At 43.2% G+C, this 20,008-nt stretch overlaps 1 protein-coding gene across 1 annotated transcript in view; it reads left to right on the forward strand.

Moving 5' to 3' along the window:
- The first annotated feature begins 214 nt into the window (after positions 1 to 214).
- Positions 215 to 20,008, forward strand: part of zcchc7 (zinc finger, CCHC domain containing 7) — a 50,127-nt gene continuing 30,333 nt past the window's right edge. The window contains exons 1-3 of the mRNA XM_047578850.1: positions 215 to 308; positions 4,373 to 5,003; positions 6,580 to 6,835. Of these exons, the coding sequence (XP_047434806.1) occupies positions 4,467 to 5,003; positions 6,580 to 6,835 (793 nt within the window). The 5' untranslated portion in view covers positions 215 to 308; positions 4,373 to 4,466. The remainder of the gene's footprint in view (positions 309 to 4,372; positions 5,004 to 6,579; positions 6,836 to 20,008) is intronic.

Raw genomic sequence — 20,008 nt, forward strand, 5'->3', positions numbered from 1 at the left:
TAAAACCAATGAAAAAAAGTAGTAAAATCCAGTCTAATGTAAAACACAGCGACTAATTTTTGTGGACAAAATTATCCAAATAATGGACCAACTAAAATATTGAAATACATTCTAAAAATTGAATGTACTTTTACATTCGTCCTTGTGATAACCTTCTTGTCACGGCCACGGATTTACCCAAGTGAAGTGTTACGGTTGGCCAACCAATTTTCACCTCGGACAAACCCGGAAGTTGTTTGTCTGTTTCCTTCTGGCTGGAAGCGTAAGAGCCGCTCCGACACTTGCATGTCTCCAGTTTGTCGATAAAGGTGAGCTCATGCACACTGTCGTTAAATATTCAACGTGTATACATGTAGCTTGTGTAAGGCTACTTTATCCCCGCATATGTGTTGCCTTCCACGAGTGTCTGGGACAGTAGAGCTCCATTGTTTACATCCGACCGGCTGCTGGCAGCTTGTAAACACGTGGACTGGCAGAACAGGGACACATGTTACCCAGAGACTGCTGACACGCGGAGATGGCTTTTAAGTTGTCATTACTCTCCGACAGTTTCCCTATTTCCCCGCGTATTGTGTCAAAATGTTTAAATACGACTTTCCCGAAGTACAAACGTGCGCCCCAGTCTGCTAGCTCGTTAGCATCTAGCTAGCCGGAGCTGCCACCATGCTATCTACAGATAGCACTAGGGTGCATGGATACTTATGAAAACTCAAATTTCTGCTCTTTTACTTGTCAGTGTTGTGTAGCCAGTCGGCTGTACATTTTGGAACGTGTTATGTCACTAGGCAACTATTTTATTCTTGATCACAAACACTTTTAAATCAGAAACTAACGATCACATTAGTTGGCTACTGCTTATTATTTATGCACTGATTATCTGTATTTTATCTGTATTATGTATCACCTGCTGTTTCCTCTAGTGTAAATTATGTTATGGTTCCTATGTATAGTCTAATTAACGCACGAATCCATCTGTGTAATATGTTCATAGTACCCGAGTTAATCATTGTGTATATCTTGATCACTCACCTGTGTATATGGTCTCACCTGTACATGGGTTTCCATTGGTAGTTATTGTCCATATACTTTAAAAGCAACACTTCCATATCACTTATATACCACACTATTTATGCTACATGCACTTACTGTTTATTGCACTTCTGGTTAGATGCTGAGCTGCATTTCGTTGCTCTGTACTCGTACATGTGTAATGACAATAAAGTTGAAGCTAATCTAATTTTCTCCCCAGAAATCGATATTTCTGGGGAGAAATATTGATTTCTGGAGATATTTAAACTTTTGAGTAGTAAGTATACATGTAAGCATTGTAAGTGAAGCATTCATTGTAAAAGCAACATATGTGATCACAAGTACAAGTGCTCACTTTGCAGAAACTCCACTCTGTGGATTATAACCACTGGATCACTATTAGTAACAAATAAGCAAGACTTTACTGTTGGTCCACATAGAAGTAGTTTTAACTTTCTAATGTGGCCTCATATTTTAACAGATAAATAAATACATAGATACATTGTAAATTTGATTTAATAGTGACACAACGGGGATAATATAAAAGAGTAAAGACGTCAATAATATTCTAACGATAAGAATAAGTAAGTACAGGAATCTGTACATATGCATAATGAACACGCTGGAAAATAATAGATTGCGTAAATGTAAACCAAGCTGTGCTATACATATTGTTACATGTGCGTTTGCTCTCTGGATTAAAGCCAACCGTTATTGCACACAGAGCAGTGGGCAGCAAACACCGTGTCCAGGGAGCAGTTTTAGAGGCGTACGCCAGCCATGGATGTAGAGGGGATTGAAACCAGTGGCCCTACACGTTGGTCTGTTCTCTCTACAGCGTATACACCCTGTAATCTGGACAGTAACTAGCTTTTATAACGTAAACGCTTGGTATTTAACAGAAAAGGTCTCTCAGAATATTACGTTACAATAGCATGCAATTAACGTGTTTTACGTTATTCTGGTTAATGAATCCTCTCGTTAGGTTCGTCTCGTACTGACCTGTGGTGTGAGTTTTCCATCACAGAGAAGGACTTTTTTTTTTTATTAGTTTGACAATTTGACTTATCCCAGGATGCGCAGTGTAACAGTACGCTGCAGTCTTCAGTCAGATATTTGCTCCAGCTCCCGTTCTCTTCTTTCTGAACCTGAACCACAGAGAAATTCAAGCATGCATTTCCTGTTTCGGTCTAATCCCTGTGAGACTCACCTTTAACTCTGTGGATGTGCACAATTGGCCAATAGAAACATCTGTGCTTACTGTTTGGAAAACTGATGTAGCCTTTTTTTTGCAATAATTCAGCATTTCTCTCTACTTCTGTTTGTAGGTTGTGCAAAAAGCTCATGGTAATTTTATTTATTTTTTTATTACGTCACCAATTTTAGTGCACTGGTGTTACTAATAACATTAATAATGACACGGTCCTGGAATGGGAATACAACCTCTATTGCATGTGTGATTTGCACCTGTGTGTGTCTTTCTGTGAAAACCCGTCGTGCATCGTGAAGGCGCCTCCATAATGGACGCAGCAGAGCTAGAGGAGTGGTGCTGAGCGTTAGAGTACAGAACAAGCCGTTTCTGAGCACATTCTTAATTAGGAGGGTTAAGTAAAACCGCCTGTGTTGGCGGACCATGGCTGCACCGGAGCTTCGAGTACAGTGCAGTAAATTCCACCTCTGTAAAACACAGCCAGTCATTTGTCAGCCCCCGGTCTCTGTGCTCTGCTAAACTTTTAACACATAGCTGCCGCCCCTCGCCAGCCGGTAAGACTCTTCTTTCTGTCCCTTTAATCCCCCGGTGGCCAGCTTGTGACCGTGTACCGTGGCGTTTATGCAGTGTGTGCGGCCTGGGAGCCAATCATCTCCAGCCATCATGGCACAGACACGCAGGACTGGACAGAGCAATGGGCCGGTGCCGCTTCTCCGTCCACTCCGTGTGGGTCTCTGTGATAGAAAGGGAGACAGGGATTGGGAAAATTAACAACACAGTGTGGTAGGTAGATAATGCGACACTTTCTGACACAGTCGGAGTGGGTCCTGGATTATGTCGCGTTAGGCGCCGGTTGAAATCAGCTCCCGGCAGCTGATGAACTTAGATCCGAGCTGTTTCTTATTAGCGTAGTTCTGATGAAAATAGTTTAGAAGTTAAAAAAAAAAAAAAAAAGTGGAGCTGAACCGTGTTGTTTTGGTTTTTCTAAGAACGTCTTATGGCTTTTCAGAAAAAGACTGAATGTTGTAGACACCTGAGGTGGCGGCTAATTTATACAGGAAACTAACTAATAAATAATCCTGGCATTAACGTGGCCCTAACGTCACTGTAAATGATAAAAAATGGTCTTGTTTTTTTTTTTTGTTTTTTTTTTTATTTTTGTTTTTTTTTACATAGTGCTTTTCTGCCTGTTGGCACTCAAAGCGCTTTACAGTCACAGACACATCTACCTTTTCAGTCACACAAGACACACTAGTGCCAAATACTGAGAGCAACTAGGGTTTCAGTGTCTCAGGGCAGGACACTCTTCGGCACATTCGGGGTACGTGCCACTAAGTTACATACGTTTTTGTTAGAAATCGTAAATGCCGATTTTATATTTGATATTGGTGCATTGAAAAAAAAAAAAAAAGGCCAAATTAAACTCATTTGAATAATCCACATGCTGTGTCATGCGCTATGTCATGTTTTTTCTTTTTAGTCTATATTCATATAGGACATATTTTTTATATTTTATATATTCTCAACATTTGCACATTTTGTTTACATTTGTTTTGTGTAGTTGCTGCACCGTGGCCTTTGAGGAACGTCATTTCAATCCTGTGACTTGACTTGACTAAAACTTATAAATAAGCCATTCGTTAAACTGTATAACCATTTAATGAAAATGCCATGCACCTACCTGAAGCTTCTTAATTTCATTAAGAGACGGTAACCAGTGGTTACCTGGAGAGTGGAAAAATAATTTGAAAAATATAATGGGTGATCTGTCAGTATGTCTTTATCTGATTAAGTTATTTTTTTATTGCTGTTTATTTGTGAGGATTTTTCCTTTCTTTGACTTGTGTGTGATGATAAACTGAGTATATTTTGCCTTCTGGACTATTTGTCGAACAAAATAGTCGGTTTGAAGACGTCACTTTGAGGTTCAGAAAATGGGGCGTAAGAATTGAATTCAAACCTTTTTTCTAGAAACGCGCAAACGTTTGCTCCTCATTTTAATTTCATTACTACAACATTATCTCAAATTGCATATATCAGTATACCTTTGTGCTGTATTGCATAGCAGTATAAATGTATCTGGTGAAAGTGGTGGCTGCAGTAACGTGGTTTCGTCCATTTTTATCTCTGCAGTTGGCTTCACCCACGGAAGACACGGTCGCCCCGGCTGTGGGCCTTTGTGAGGGGTCGTGCATGTGCGTGCATGCGTTGACCAGGTGTCGGGGTGATGTACTGCGCCTACCAGGACCGGGAGGAGCTGGAGGACGACCTCTACCAAGAGGATGACGGGGACTCTGATGGGTCGGAGGCCAACAGTGAGTTGGAGTTCCGCCTCTACAGCCAGCTCCACTACTCCTCCAATGCTGGGGAGATGGAGGGGATGGACGGGGTGGAGGAGGACGGAGAGGAGAAGGACGGAGAGCCTCGGGACGTCCAGAAACAGGAGGTGATCGAGGAGATCGAGGATGCTGACGCAGAGCTAGAGCCCACGTCAGAAAGCCAGCCTCCGTCACCCGCTGCCGAGGAACTCCTGAGAAAGAAGAAGAAGGCGAAAGGAGACAAGCTGGATAAAAAAAAGAAAGGGAAAAGCGACGCCAAAGGTCAGCAGTTGTCGGCGTCGCTTTTCGAGGAGGTCATCGTGATCGACTCGAGCCCTGATGTCATCTCCATCTCCGAGGACGACTCCTCCGACGGCGATTCGGGCGTCTGCGCCTTGAAGGGTCAAGGCCTGCATCGGCTGCAAACGTCCACCCCGTCACAACAGGTAGAAGAGATACTCAGATGCAGTGTTTACGTTATGTTGTCGACGAAGAGTCATTTCCAAGGCAGATAAAATCACATTTTGGTGACAAAATAAAAAACAACTTTACCGTGAGGTTGCAATGGAGCAATTGAGTCATCACATCAAAAGCATCCAAACAAGCTGTGCGTTCAGCGTGGCTAAACATAAAAAAAATACTTGGAAACGTAGCTGCTAAAGAACAGATGCTCCACTCCTGAAACATTTACAGTGATAATAAGTGTAAATAATAATTTACAGCTGAGGAAGTGTATCTATAATTATTGAAGATACTATTGGAGGTTGCGTGTTCCAAATGCGTTTTTTTGTGCTCTGGCTTCCTCCCAAAGTCCAAAGACATTTGTTAATTAAATGTCTTATTCATTAATTAATTGGTGATTCTAAATTGGCTAATGTGTCAGCTGAGATAGGCTCCATCCCCTCCACGACCTTTGAAGGAAATGCAGTAATAAATAATGGATGACATCCAGTTTGGATGTCGTCAGTAACTCTGCCCGTGTGAACAGTGAAACTGGTTTTGATTGCTACAGGTTTTTTTTTTTTTTACCCTTTTCAAAAAGATAAAAAATATATTAAACTTTGAGCCTAATTCGGTTTCCAGATTAATGTGAGTACATACACCGATCAGCCACAACATTAAAACCACTGATCGGTGAAGAAAATAACATTGACGGTCTTGTAGCAATACACATATATGTTCTACTGGGAAACTTTTGGACCTGGCATTCATGTAGATGTCACTTAGACGTGTACCACCCAACTACACCAGACCAGACCAGACAACCCCATCCCACAGCAATGACAATCATAGATGAAAGCAGCCTTCAGCAGAAGGATGTAGCGAACACAGACACACACAAAAAAACTATTTAGGGACAATTCAAAACACATGATGAACCCACCATGAGTCACAAGTATGTGTGGGATGATCCAGAGAGGCCCCTCCCCTCAACCCATAGGACCCAAACACCCCCACTAACAACATTCACCAGAAGGCCCATGTCCATTCTCTGATGAGTCACAACTGTTTTGGAGGCACAATGGATAATGACTAACAATATTAGTCATGATATTATGACTAACAATATTAGTCATAATATTATGGCTGATCTGACTTAAACTGGATGCTCATTAGAAATTGACGTCACCGTGTGAAGTCATATGGAAGTGAAGTGAGTGATAAGTATAAAACTGATTACAGCAAAGACAGTTTCAGACAACAACTAATCCCAAAACTATGAAGCTGTAGGAAGTGAAAGTGACCGTGCAGCAGGTCCAGTTGTTTGGTTTCAAGCTGCTCCATCTCTGTTGCACTTGTTTGTGCTGCAGCAAAGTTGGTGAAGGACAAGCTGCTGCAGCTGTTGACTGAACGTTTCATGCTAGCAGTCACAGAACGAGGGGGAAATGGTTTGACAGAGGTCTGCTGTGTCAGTCTGTGTTTCCTTTCATTCACTTTAGTCTAATAGTCGTTTGATCGGCTCAGTGTTGGTGCGACCGAAAACTGTGTGTTCACGTCTAATTCATTGGTTTGGTCATTTAGGAAACCCGCAAAAGGAGGTTGCCGGTGACCGTTGCCTCCAGCGGCTCAGAATCAGACTCATCGGAATCAGAAGAGTCCGATTCAGAGTCCGAATCCGATTCCTCCGATTCCTCCGATTCCTCCGATTCCTCCGATTCCTCCGATTCCTCCGATTCCTCCGACGTCCTGGAGAGCTGGATGATCCTGGGTCGAGGGAAACAAGACGGAGACCAGTCCATCTCGCTCAACCTGGAAGGAGGGTCCGACGGCAGCGCAGGTGCGTCTTTGTTTTTTTTTTGTTTTTTTGTGTGTGTGGCCTCAGTTATGTGTGCCTGAGAGGCCGCTCTGGGCCTGTTTGCGTTGTTTTGTGTGCGACCAGGATAGCAGAAGCAGCTCCGCGCGGTCCAGCTCATTCAGAACACTTGCTCAACCTGCAGCGCATTGATAAGGCGCGCACACAGCCGTGGGTTTGAATGCACGTATGTCTGCGTCTGCATGTTTACCAACTTGTAAGCTCTTAGCATTCCCGACGCCGCCTGCCCAGTCGCTTGCTCCTCTGATGCATCTTTGAGTGTGTCTGTGCGCGTTACGTATTGATATGTGTGCGCGGGCTTTGGCGGGTCTGAATATTTGCGGTTTATAAAATATTCCAGTTCTAATCAGCATGCGTGTGTACGTACACATGGATACCAACAGTCATAACGCTAATGCCAAAAACAAACAAACGGAGAAACAACAGCACGGGAGGAGGAGGAGGAGGAGGAGGGAGGAGGTGGAGGGAGGGGAGGTCGGAGAGGTGGGAGTAATCAAAAAATGAATAAAAATGTTCCCTGCAAATCTCTTCAGATCTACACATTATCTTAACCTGCAGCCTCAGCAACCTCTTCAGCTCCCTCCTCCTCCTCCTCCCACCTCCTCCTCCCTCTTCCTCCCTCCTCCTCCTCCTCCTCCCTACCTAACGCTCACCCATCTCATTCTTTTATCCTATTTTCTCACTATTGTGCTCCCTCTCTCTCATGCTCTCCCTCTCTCTGTGTCTCTCTCACCGTTTCGCCCTCATTTGAATTTCCCTGGGCTGATGTTTCTGCAAGAGTGCTCACTGCCTCCTCGACACACAACTGGGCTAGAGGAGGGGGTCTGGAGCTGGTGGGAAGGCTGGAGGTTTTTTTTGGCCTGTTTTTTTTTTTTTTTTTTGGGAGGAAAGGAGGATTTTAGGTCTCTGTCTTTCTCTCTCTCTTTCGTCTGGCTTCTCTCTGTGATCTTTGGAGCTTGACCTCATGTCTGCACATGGGGGGTCACGGCTGTGGTGTGGAAGGGGGTCTTAAAGTGAGAGGAATGGGGGAGGGCTTTGTCCAAAAAAGAAAAAAGAAAGAAATTCAGGGGAGGAAATTAAGGGACGAGCCTCAGTAGTCTTGAACTGTGCTTCGGTTCTGTGCTATTCCCTTATTCAGAGTGTGTGTTCACCATGGGAAAAATAACAAAATATGTTTGTTTGTTTTGTTTAAAATTAGTCAAAAAAAAACTATAATTATTGTATCATAAACTAGTGGTGGTAAAAAATATCGATATGGCGATATATCGCGATACGTTTTCTTCTGATACGATAACGATCGATTTTAAAAGAAAAAGTCATGTCTTGGGCCGATCTTGAACAACTTCTGCACCTCCACCACCACTTTTTCTGCACAAGTGTAATAAATCGGTAATGTATCATTTGTATTAACCTCCTTAGACCCGGCGTCCACATACGGGGACATTATGTTTTAGGTTTGTTGCAGCTTATTCTGCTTCATTTAGAGCTGTTGTCCTCAAAAGTAGACACCATGTACTGGTAACAAAGAGTCAATATATTTGTTTATTTATGCTCATTAACTTTTCTAGTTTGATATGACATGAAAAATTAACAAATTCACAAGTGCACGTTTGAGGACGTTGGGCTTTGTTCATTTCCAATTCTGCTTCTGCAATGAAATAAGCAGTTTTTTTTATTTTGGTTACACATTGGTGATTTAAATTGTAATATACAGTGAAATAATCCCTGCGTCCACATCATTTATTTCAAAAACTACTTCCAGTTTAAAGATGACACTTATTTTTTTACACTTCATAGGTCCTACAAATCCCAAATACCTAAATAACCTCAATCTTATCTTTAAGAAATTAAGATGCATTCCAAACAAATGTTTGATATCAGGAGGTTAATATTGTTTTCTTGACTCAATTTGCCCAATGAATTATCACTGTCATCTGATATACTTATATACAACTTGTATTTTAAGCTGCATTTGCAATTTCTCAGTGAACTATGTAGAATATCGCAATATCATAATATCGCAATATCGTATCGTATCGTGACTCAAGTATCGTGAAGTCCCTGCCAACACCCACTCTTATAAACAGTGGTGTCTGTGAATTTAATTTCTCTGTGCTCCATTAATGTCTAAAGATTGGTGCGCTGGGTGACCCGTTCCTTCTTTATCACAAACATGGCCTCTGGAATACTGCAGTAATTGTCTATTAACCTGAACAAATACACTGGTAATTGTTTTTTTTTTTTTTGTTTTTTTTTAGTAACGGTTTCCAACTACCCAGGCTGCTTTTAAAAGCATAAACCTATCATTCATTTTTAAGGTTTACTTCTTTATTTCCAACAAATGGGTTCAAGTTTAGAGATTTTGTTGGAGCCTATTTGATGATTTAAGAAAAAAAAATAAAAAAATACAACATTCCCCGGCTAAGGTCTTGAAATTAAGAATATGGTTGTGACTTTCTAAGCCAAGTTTCTTGAGGATTTGAGTGGCTACAGCATTTCCCCAAATGGTATTCTTTACGAAAAAAAAAAAAAAAGAAAGTGTGCAAGCTAAAAAATGCTTGGGCGTGCCATTGATCGGTTCCTCCTCGATGCAATGCACAGAGGGAAAGCAACGAAATGATCACAGCCTCATGGTGGGGTTACAGAACTGGGAAGATCCCTGAAAACTTGATTAAATCTTGAAATATTTAAAACAAGTTTTGTCTCTCTGAAACATTAATGAGCAGTGGAATTCAAAGATCACTATGTAGATTTTTACTGCGTATTAACCAGTGCGCTGTGACATTTAGTGTGGTATAGCACACACTTTATACAGCCTCAAAAACAGGATTGCATGGCTGAATCATTTTCTTCAGGGAATTTCTTAAAGAAAAAAAGAAAGAAATAAAGGGTAACAAAGAAATTCAGCAAGAGAAAGGCCAATTTTAAGCCCGTGAGATATGGCTGGTTGAATTTTCATGACTACAATAACCGTTACATCCATAACCCGGGGCCTCAAATATAAAGATTGATTTCTGTTTTCTATATGCCATGTTGTGAATTGACTTCTGTAGCCCGGGAGCCCCGGCGTGTGTTTTCACATTCATGTGTGTGCCTGGGTAACCGGTTTGCGCTGCAGTGACTAATGGTATTTGTACGCCTAAACCCCATCTCAGCATCACCATCAAATCACATTCACTACACTTAGTCTTCCCCTCTCACCTACAGAAATTGAATCCTTTCATCCTCTTTCTCATTCTGCCTCCCTACACGGTGTGACTTGTTCACGTACTTTTACTATCTAATCTTTTCTCACCACCTCAAATATGTTTTTTATTTTTTTTTATCGAGTACACGGACACACACACATAAACACACTCACACAAACACGCTTGCTGTCTATCACCACCTGGCTGTAAGGGGCAGCTGTTAGTGGGCGGATCTGTAAGAACATCGGATAAGTAAAAGGAGAAAAGATAGCGCAGAGAAAAGGGGGGATGAGCAGAGGCCGTCTGTCTGTCCGGCAGCTATGCAGCAGCAGCCAGACGGAACAAGGGAGAGAAAACAGGGCTTCCCAAAAAAAAAAAAAAAATCCAGCTCAGTGGCTCTCCCACCCGGAGAGGTGTGCGCGTACGTCCCCGTGAATGAATCCGGGGGTGTAGGCGTGGTGCGCAGAAGCTAAACTTGAATCGTAAGTGGTTAAACTTCACTCGGTGGTCACACTTTTTTTTTTTTTTTCTTCTCCCCTCTTCTTCCTCCTCTCTCTGTTGCTCCCCCCAGTTCTTTTTTTTTTTTTTTTTTTTTTGTCCCCATGGTCTTGGTCAGTGCACACCAAACTTTGTTTGAGGCTTAGAGAGTCCGGGTCTGGTTTGCTATCGGGGTGGCCGATCACATCACAGGGTGATTTGTGTGTGTGTGTGTGTGAATGTGTGCTTCTGTGAAAGTCTTGGTGAATTAGAGAGGAGTGTGTTTGTGTGTTTGTGTCCAAAGGTTAGATCTGTCTATCCCAGAAAGGAGGAAGGTAAGCTCTCTTCTCTTCTCTTCTCTTCTCTTCTCTTCTCTTCTCTTCTCTTCTCTTCTCTTCTCTTCTCTTCTCTTCTCTTCTCTTCTCTTCTCTTCTCTTCTCTTCTCTTCTCTTCTCTTCTCTCGGTTCTGCTTTGTATTATAAGCTTGCTGTGATGTTGTGACGGCCTGATGTTTTCTCCAAAGTGCTCGTTACAACTGTTTTCAGTTTTCATGTCTGCGGCCGCTGCTTCAGGCCTAAAGCTCGTCCTCTCTGTCGTCCGAGACCCCGAGTGTCTTTTCAGAGTCACGTGCCAACGTACAGTACGAACAGAGCGAAGTATGGATTTAGTCGGCCGTGTGTTTATGGCTCTGATTATGTGTGTGTGAGTGCATGTTTATGCACAGGGCATCGGGATCGTACAATGAGATTACAGTGGCATGTTGGGTACCACACTTGTGTGTGGGTGTGTGTGTGTGGGGTAGAGTTGTGTGTGTGTGAGTGTGTGTGTGGGTGGGCGGGCAGGCGGGCGCTGCAGAAGGGAGACATGGATAGGATCAGCTCTTATCTTGGCTGCCCAGTGCCACACGAGGTGTAACGCCACACCCACACCACCACACAGTGTGTTTGCACAGGCACACACACACACACACACACACACACACACCATGAAATTACTGTGCCATAGTTTGACTTGTATTATCCATTTTTTTTTTTTTTTTTGTACAGAGGATATGCAAATCGGATGAGACTACCGTGCGGGCCCTAATATTAGCGCATGCAAAATAAATTGTAGAAATTCAGCTGAAAGCCAGGATGCTTTCATATTTAAAAAAGCTTGTGATTGAACAATCACTCGACGCCGGCGGCCTCCGAAATGTAATGACAGCAGGAATCTAGTAAATGAAGCAGCAGTTTCCTCGCAACAGGAAAATCCCTTCACTAAGCAGCGCTGCTCTGCCTCGGCTCTAGTTTTTAGGAGTTGATGTTGGACGTGAATTCACCATAAGGCCTCCGTCACGTCATTAGATTATTGAGGATGTGTAATATTGTTGCTTTGACTTAATATATTCGTCCCTTTTCGTCGCTGCAGGACATCGGGCTATTTATTTTGTGTGTGCCGTTTATTTTTTCGAATGAACGAGAGCACTGTTGATGCACCCTCATTTTAAATTAACTGATTTTATCGTGTTTGCATTAGCTCCTCACACCATCTTAATGAGAGCTGTGTTTTAAGACAAAAAGAAGTGTAAGTTGAGGCCATGGAAATTCAGATCAAACCAGCAGGAATGAGAGTCAGATATGCGCGCGGACGCACAGCTAGCGAGGCTCAGCCGCGGACGGGCGGAGAAAGAGATGAGAGCGGGGAAAGCTAAAGTGGATGAGACAGGCCTGGAAAGGCATCGGCCACGGTGCCGGGCTGTCAGGGACGGTTTGTCTCCGGGCTACTAGGGTCTCAGAGCGGCTCCGGCGCGGCTGGATTTCTGTCTGCGGAAGCTGACGCCCAGCTCCGTTGTGGCCCTCTCTGCGTGCGGCCGGCGGTTTGACTGTCGTGCGTTTTCTTCATCGCTAAACAAAGCCGTCAGTCTGGTTTCAAAGCTGTTTAAACAATATTTTTTTGGTTTAGACTTGTTACCTGCTCCGTTTTCTTTAATGCACATTGAGCTGTCAGTGGATTGACGTAAAGAGTTTATTTCGTGGTCCAGGTCATGAACTCAAGACAAATATGGTTCATTTTACTTAAATATAACATTTCGTTTTGTCATTTCTGCGAATTCACAACCACACGTTTAATCTCAGCTGCGCTTCTTCTCACACAGAGAGCGTCTGTTCGAGCTGCGAGCTCTGGTTTATTTATACCGCCCTTTATCTGCATCTGGACGGGACGAGTCCATCCTGTTTGAAAGTCATCTTTGTCAAAATAATCTATGAAAATTTCTCTATTTTTTTCTTGGAAACTTCGACCAAAAAACACCCACAGACATCTGCGGTTGCGGCTGCAGGTGCTCATTTGTATCGACGTGGCTGTTTGTTCATCACAGCGGGCTGGGAGCCCAATTTAAATATAATCTAGCTGAAAACATTTCTGCAGACACCTCAGCAGACACCGGTGTCGGCCGCCTCGAAACCGGGCGTCCTTCCGTCTAAGGGGGGAGGGGGTGAGGGGCATTTCGGTTTTCGAGTTGAAGCGAATTTCAAATAGTTTTCGGTAATTCATTCAGTCGATCGCCAACGCGCGACTCCCATTAAAGATGTCTCTCGCCGGCCGCGGCGGCTTTAATATTTTTTTTTTGCGTCGCAGGAATGAGAGGACGACGCAGAGCGAAAGTGAAGGTGTGATGCGAGGTTGTGTGTGTGTTGGAGTGTGAAGGTGCGTACGTCTAAAGACAAAAGTGTGTGTGTGTGTGTGTGTGTGTGTGTGTGTGCGTGTGTGTGCATGTGCGTACGAGCCGGTGTCAGCCTCACCACGCCTGAGGTGAGCCCAATAACCGTGGCCTGGCCCACTGGAACCAAGTTTCACCGTCTTTAGTTCCGAATAGAGAAAGAATGTGACGTTTAAATGAAATGGTTTTTCGGCGCGGCGCTCCCAACGTCCTGCTGTTTCGACTGCGGTTTGTTGTTATTTCCCAACGTCGTACTCGGACGCCGAAAGGTGTCCGGGTGAATGAGAGGCTCTATTTTTTTCTTTTTTCTTTTATAGGAAGAGTGCTGAAGAGACGGCCTGTTTGCCGTTAACTGTAGCCTGGAGGAAGGGGTAATAAACTGGAGACCGGCGTGTCCCTGCTGTAGTTTAATGTGTGTGTGTGTGTGTGTGTGTGTGTGTGTGTGTGTGTGGGTGGGGCAGAGCAGGGAATCCCTGTCTTCTCCTTGAACCTTTATTTAACCAGGATATCCCACTGAGAGCGAGAACATTTTTTATTTTTTTTCTAAGGAGACCTGCAGCAGACATCGTGCCCCGAAGCTACGGGATAAAGCGTGTAGGTGTACACACCGAAACACACTCGTGTATGATTAAATAAAACTTCTAAACCCCAACACCTTAATCCCGCAACGCGCGTTGTGGGCGGAGAGCCTGGCGTGAGACTATAACGGCGTTTTAAGAGCTTATTGTCGAGTGGGGGTTTTGTGTTTGGCCCAATTTACCTCAACTTAGATGAATTGCCTCCCGTCTCCCCTGTGCATTTTCACCGTCTTGTCCTTTAAAAAGAATCGAGGATGGGAGTGAAGGGACGGAGAGCAGAGGGGAGGGAAAAAAAAATGTCAATTACAATTACTAATAATAATCATTATAATTAAGCAATCACTTAATAGGAAATCAAATTATTGTGGGGGGTGACAGAGGGACAGAGGGACGTCCCGCGGGACTGTATTAATTTCTCTTCTTTTATTTGACCAGAGAACTTTCCCTTTATTGTCTTTCCTTCATTTTTTTTTTTTTTTTTTGGGCTGGGAGGGGTCGTCGAGAGGGCTTTATTAACTGGTAGCCTAGGGTGGTGATATTTTTTTTTTTCTTCTTCTTCTTAAAGAATTGGGGGGTGGGGATGAGTCGAGGGGACGGGGTTGGAGGGAGATGTATTAATATTAATACATTTTTTGGGAAGAGGAAGAGGCACGGATGAGGGAGGGAGGGGTGGAGGAGGAGGAGGGTGGGGGGGGGTGCAAAGGCAGTCATGGATCCACAAAATCACCCCTTCTCCCCTCACACCGTTCCTCTCCCCCTTTCTTTTTTTTTCGGCTTTCACCTGTTCTTTTTCTTACTTCTTTGGGCGCTTGCTGAGGGGAAGAGCTGTTTTGGAATAAGAAGTTCAGTTTAACAGTCAACAGGATAAGGGGGAGAACCCCAAACACACACACACACACACACACACACACACACACATATATATACACTTAGGGTTAGCTTGCTTGCTCCGGTATGCAAAGGGTTGCCTAATAATAGCTGGGCAATGTTTTTCACAAGGTCCCCGAGGATGACTGTGTGTGTTTGTGTGTGTGTGTGTGTCTGTGTGTGTGTGTGTGTGAGAGAGAGAGATACTTGGCAGTGTACCACACAGACACACAGTGTGCCTGTTTAGCAGTTTCCTCTCCAGAGGCTCCTGGCCTGTGTGTACGTGGCCATTCCAAGGCTTCTCCCCATGTCTCTTAATTAAGGCACTCGTCAGACAGAGACCAGCTGGGCCTGGTCTGGTCTTGCTGGCACTCACTATAATTTCAGTCAATCCAGCCCTTCCTTCGCCCTCCTCCTCCTCCCTTTTCTCCTCCTCCTCCTCCTCCTCCCCACACTACTTTATCTCAACCCTTTTGCAGATTTCTTTGACTCTTCTTCTTCACACATTGAATTCAGATATTTATTTATTTATTTATTTTTTTAAAGCCTACTCTGCCGTTGACTAGGCTGTATATTAACGCTGGTGCACTCTGCATGTTCTTAACACGTGTTAAGCTTAGCTGGTTGACCTTTCCACTACACCCTACCTTCAATAAGGCACTAATTAGGAGTCCCATTAGGATCTGGGAGATTGCTAGTTAATAACCCCTTAAATACCAGGATTTAGGTGTGTGTGGCGGAGCAATACTTAGCGGTCGCCGTGGGATGCAGATAAAATGCAGGCGTCTACGTAACGTATCTGTGTCTTTCATCACTTATAGACATTAGGTCTTCAAAAGGGGGTCCGCGACCCCTAGGAGGCCCGTGGAGGTACTGCAAGGCGGTCGCAAAATCTTTGGTTGATTAGACATTTTTTATATATTTTTTTTCCCCCCACAAATTAAAATGTATTTAAATACACGTTAACATGAATCATATATATTTTAGTAAAGGGATAAGGGATAGGTTAACATTGAAAAATGATAATAATGTATATTTATAAACAGCACTATGCCAAGTTAAATGTAGAACACATATAGGGGTCCTTGGCCTGAAAACTATTGAAGAGCCCTGAGTTGGACGTTACATGAATGATGTGTTTGAGGGTTTTGGCCTTTTACAGATGTCGTCGTCTTTCGAGCTATTCATATACACTCACTTGCCACTTCATTAGGTACAGTAGTGGAAACAAATATATTCTTATATACTGGTTAAAATAACATGTGAGAGCTGTCTTTGTTTTTTTGTGGTTTGTAGTTCTATTGAATCGTACTGTGTTGCACCCATGATTATTTTTGACAATCACAATCAATGGACTACGGAGATTTAGAGAAACCCCTTTCTGTTTGATTCATTACACTTTAATCACACCTCAACCTCTAAAATAACTGGACATCATAATCTATATGCAGCTTAACATTAGTGCAGAACTGTTAAAATTTAAAAAATAAATAAATAAAATTGAAGTGTGTGTGTATGCAAGTCTTTGATTACTTGTAAAACCCAGGTTTGAGGTGCTACGTGTAGCACACCGATCAGGATTGTGGCCTTTTCATAATTTTCATGCTGATCTATTTATGCATTTAAGCAGCGAGCACATGGCTTTAATCAGCCACACTGAGACACGCGGTGTTTATCTGGTGGTATATGTCATGCTTCTTTAGTCACATCTCTGTTGCGAGCTGTCACTAAATAAAACTAAAAAAAAAAAATTTTTTTCAGCCCTCATGCAAACGAGCCTAGATGTAGGCGACGTCTGAAACAGCTGCCGAGATCGATAGTGAAGGCGTTTTTTCAGGGCGGTCGTGGGGGGGGGGGGGGGGGGGGGGGGGGGGGGGGTAATCGCCGGGATCTCCCACAGATCGCCAAAACGAGCACACGCCGCTAAGAGCGCGTCGGAAATTCAACATCAGGAGCGTATCTTTTGCGCACACTCCCATCTTTCTTCCCCTTAACCGTTCAGCTCCACCCCTCCCTCCGTCCCATCTCTTTATTCCTCCACTCCCGTTCCCAACCGCCCTTCCATCCAACAAGACCAAGCCCTGGTTACGTGGCTGTTGCTATGGTGGGCTTGCAGGGTCAGGATTCCCGGCTATAGGCTTTCCCGGGCTAATCCATCTCGGATCTGGGATGAGTTTTTAGAGGTCAAACAGCATTTTTTTTATGTTTTAGGGCTTCATATAAAAGGTTTCGATGTGTGGAAACACTTGATTTCTCAGTGGAGTAAATTTTCCTCAGCATTGGTATGACTAGCACACCTGTGTAACGGGCTTTATATCCTTGTGTGTGTCTGTGAATGAAGTAAAAGTCTTCGCTTGTGCACGTGTGCCCCGCGCGCGCACACGCATGCCTGCGCATTAGCACACCTAGGCCGCCCCTTTATCCGGGGGATTATGGTTAAATGGAATGCTGAGATTCTGGCGGCGAGCTACCGATAAAGCCGAAGTCTGCTTTGGGAGAGAAAATTAATTATTGGGGATAAAAATCAGGGCGAAGGAGATAGTTACCGACTCGTTGGGGAGTTTTAGTCATTGATATTTCGCCACAGACTTCCAGACGACATGCAGAGTTCATCACAGCCTTAATGTGAGGCGAGAGGTGTGTGCGCGCGTGCACACACTCGCGAGCCCCGGCTTTAGAAACTTTTAAAGGTTTTGGTGAGGGGATCAAAGAGCATTGGGGTTTTACACAGTCTTAACATACTGATTTAGTCTCGTTCCCCCTTGTGGATCAGTTGAAATGTAATCAAGGTTTTCTTTTTTACTTGCTTTACTTCACTACTTAACGTTTTATCATCCAGCAGAATTAAATGAGTTAAAACTACACGCTGAAATGTTTTATTTTAGCATTTTCTTTGCTTTTGTCTGATTTAAAAATCAGACTTGCATTTAATTTCAATTAAAGTTAGTGGAGTCGATGCAAGAATCTGTTACTCAAGACTTAATTTGTTGCACCCGGCTAGTTGGAATAATCCCACTGAAAAATGCAGTTTGCACAGATGCGAGTTAACAACTAAATTAAAACAAATAAAAAAAATATTATTATTAAAGGTGGACAGTAGAAATATGTCAGTGTTCCCACCTATTTCAATATCCGTATGTATATTAGAATTGAACTAAGGCTACTTGCATGAAAAATTCTCGTCGTCAAAGACGATTTTTCTAAAACGGGTTTTGTTTTGGGATGATAAATCCTAAACCTGCTTTGCAACTAAATAAAACATTCCAAATATAGAGGAAAACTGAATAGATTTGAATTAAGCTGCATGAGAAGAAACACTCAGGAAACAATTAGATTAGCAAAACTGCACCTGAACTGTTCCACTGCTGTGTTTTTGTTGGGTGGCATCTAATTTAACACGGCTTGTTTTTCCACCATTACCATCCAGTCTGTATCAGTGGAGCTTTTTACCGCTTGAATATTGAAAGTCAAACTACGAGCTGGGTTTTTTTTTTCCACACTCGCTATTTTTGGGTCGAGTCGCCGCGTAAAGCGCTCCTTTTATTTTCCTGTTTTTAAGAACCTTTTGTGGCTAGTGTTAAAAATCAGCTGTGAACAAATAACCGTCCCTGACCTTACAGGACTTGTTATATCCTGACAGATTAGCGTGTGCGCAGCCGTGTGTGTGTGTATGTGTGTGTGTGTGTGTGTGTGCGCCAGGTGAGTGCATTTCTGTCCTCTGAGCGGAGCCTGATCAATAGTAATTGGGTTGAGTGTCTCTGGCCTGTTTCTCTCCTTTTGTGCTGAGGGCCTTTTGTAGGCTGACACAGGGCCAGGAGAGAAAAGGGACAAGAGATGGAGAAAGAAAAGGAAGAAAAAAAAAGGGGGGGGGGGGTGCGGAGAGAAAATGGAGGATGTTTGCAAGTCGACGAGCATGACCGACTCCCTCATCCAAAACTCCGGATATTTATTCAGCATTACTCACTAATCTAAAAAAATCTTCCTGTCTTTCGGCGTCTCCTCTTTTCTTTTCATTCACAATGGAGGAATGAAGTGTGTGTGCGTGTGTGTGTGTCTGCATCTGTGTGTGTGTGTTGGGATCTTTTAAAGAGGTGTGATGATACACGGATAACTCGTTAAGATTCATTAACAGGCTTCTCACTTCCTCCTCTCTTGTTTACAAACACAAGCATACTCCCCGAGTAGCTCTCCATCCTCGTCCCTCTCCGTTCTGCCTCTTTCATGACTTCCATAAAAGCGACGCGTGCAGAGCGAGTTTCGAAGCTCCGGCGGTATTAGCACGGAGGCATTAGGCATAAACTCTAAGGTATATTAAAGCAACGGCCCTGTTGTTCATATAAACGCGCCAATTCAATTTAGCCTGCCCCACGGGGAATGGGATTTCAGCGGCTTCCGAGATGCGAGGAGGGGAGGAGGGAAGGAGACGGGGAGGCAGTGCGAGTGGTGGATGAGGTAAGGGCGAGAGGAGGTGGAGGGATGAAAGGATCTTGTAAGAGGTGCTGAAGGAGAGGGTGTGATGAACGAGGGGGAGAAAGTGTTGGATGTGGATATTAGCATGTTGCAGTGGTACTAGGGGTGGGAAGAAAAATATCGATATGACGATATATATCGCGATATTTTTTCTTCCAATACAATATCGATTTTAAAAGGAAAAAAGTCACGTTTTGGGCCGATCGGGAACGACTTCCGCACCTCCGCCACCACCTTTTCTGTACAAGTGCAATAAATCGGAAATGGATCATTTGGATTAACCTCCTGAGACCCGGCGTCCTCATACGGGGACATTATGTTTTAGGTTTGTTGCAGCTTATTCTGCTTCATTTAGAGCTGTTGTGCTCATAAGGAGATACTTTTGTCTGGTAACAAAGAGTCAATATATTTTTTATTTATGCTTATTAACTTTTCTAGTTTGATAATGACATGAATATTTAACAAATTCACAAGTACTCGTTTGAGGCTGTGGGATTTCATCATTTCCAATTCTGCCTCTGCAATACAACAACACAGTTTTATATTTTGGTTACACATTTGTGACTTAAATTGTAATATACAGTGAAATAGTCCCTATGTCCACATATTTATTTAACATTATTTAATATTGTTTTTTTTTTTTTGACTCAATTTGTTTAATGAATTATCACTATCATCTGATGAACCTATATCCCATTTTAACTTTAAACTGCACTTAAAATTTCTCAATGAACTATGTAGAATATTTCAATATATCGCAATATCATAATATCGCAATAATGTATCGTATCGTGACTGAAGTATCGCAGCATATTGTGAAGTCCTTGACCAATACCCACCCCTAATCGGTTTTGTG

Source organism: Mugil cephalus, chromosome 2, assembly GCF_022458985.1.
Source record: "Mugil cephalus isolate CIBA_MC_2020 chromosome 2, CIBA_Mcephalus_1.1, whole genome shotgun sequence".
NCBI lineage: Eukaryota > Metazoa > Chordata > Actinopteri > Mugiliformes > Mugilidae > Mugil > Mugil cephalus.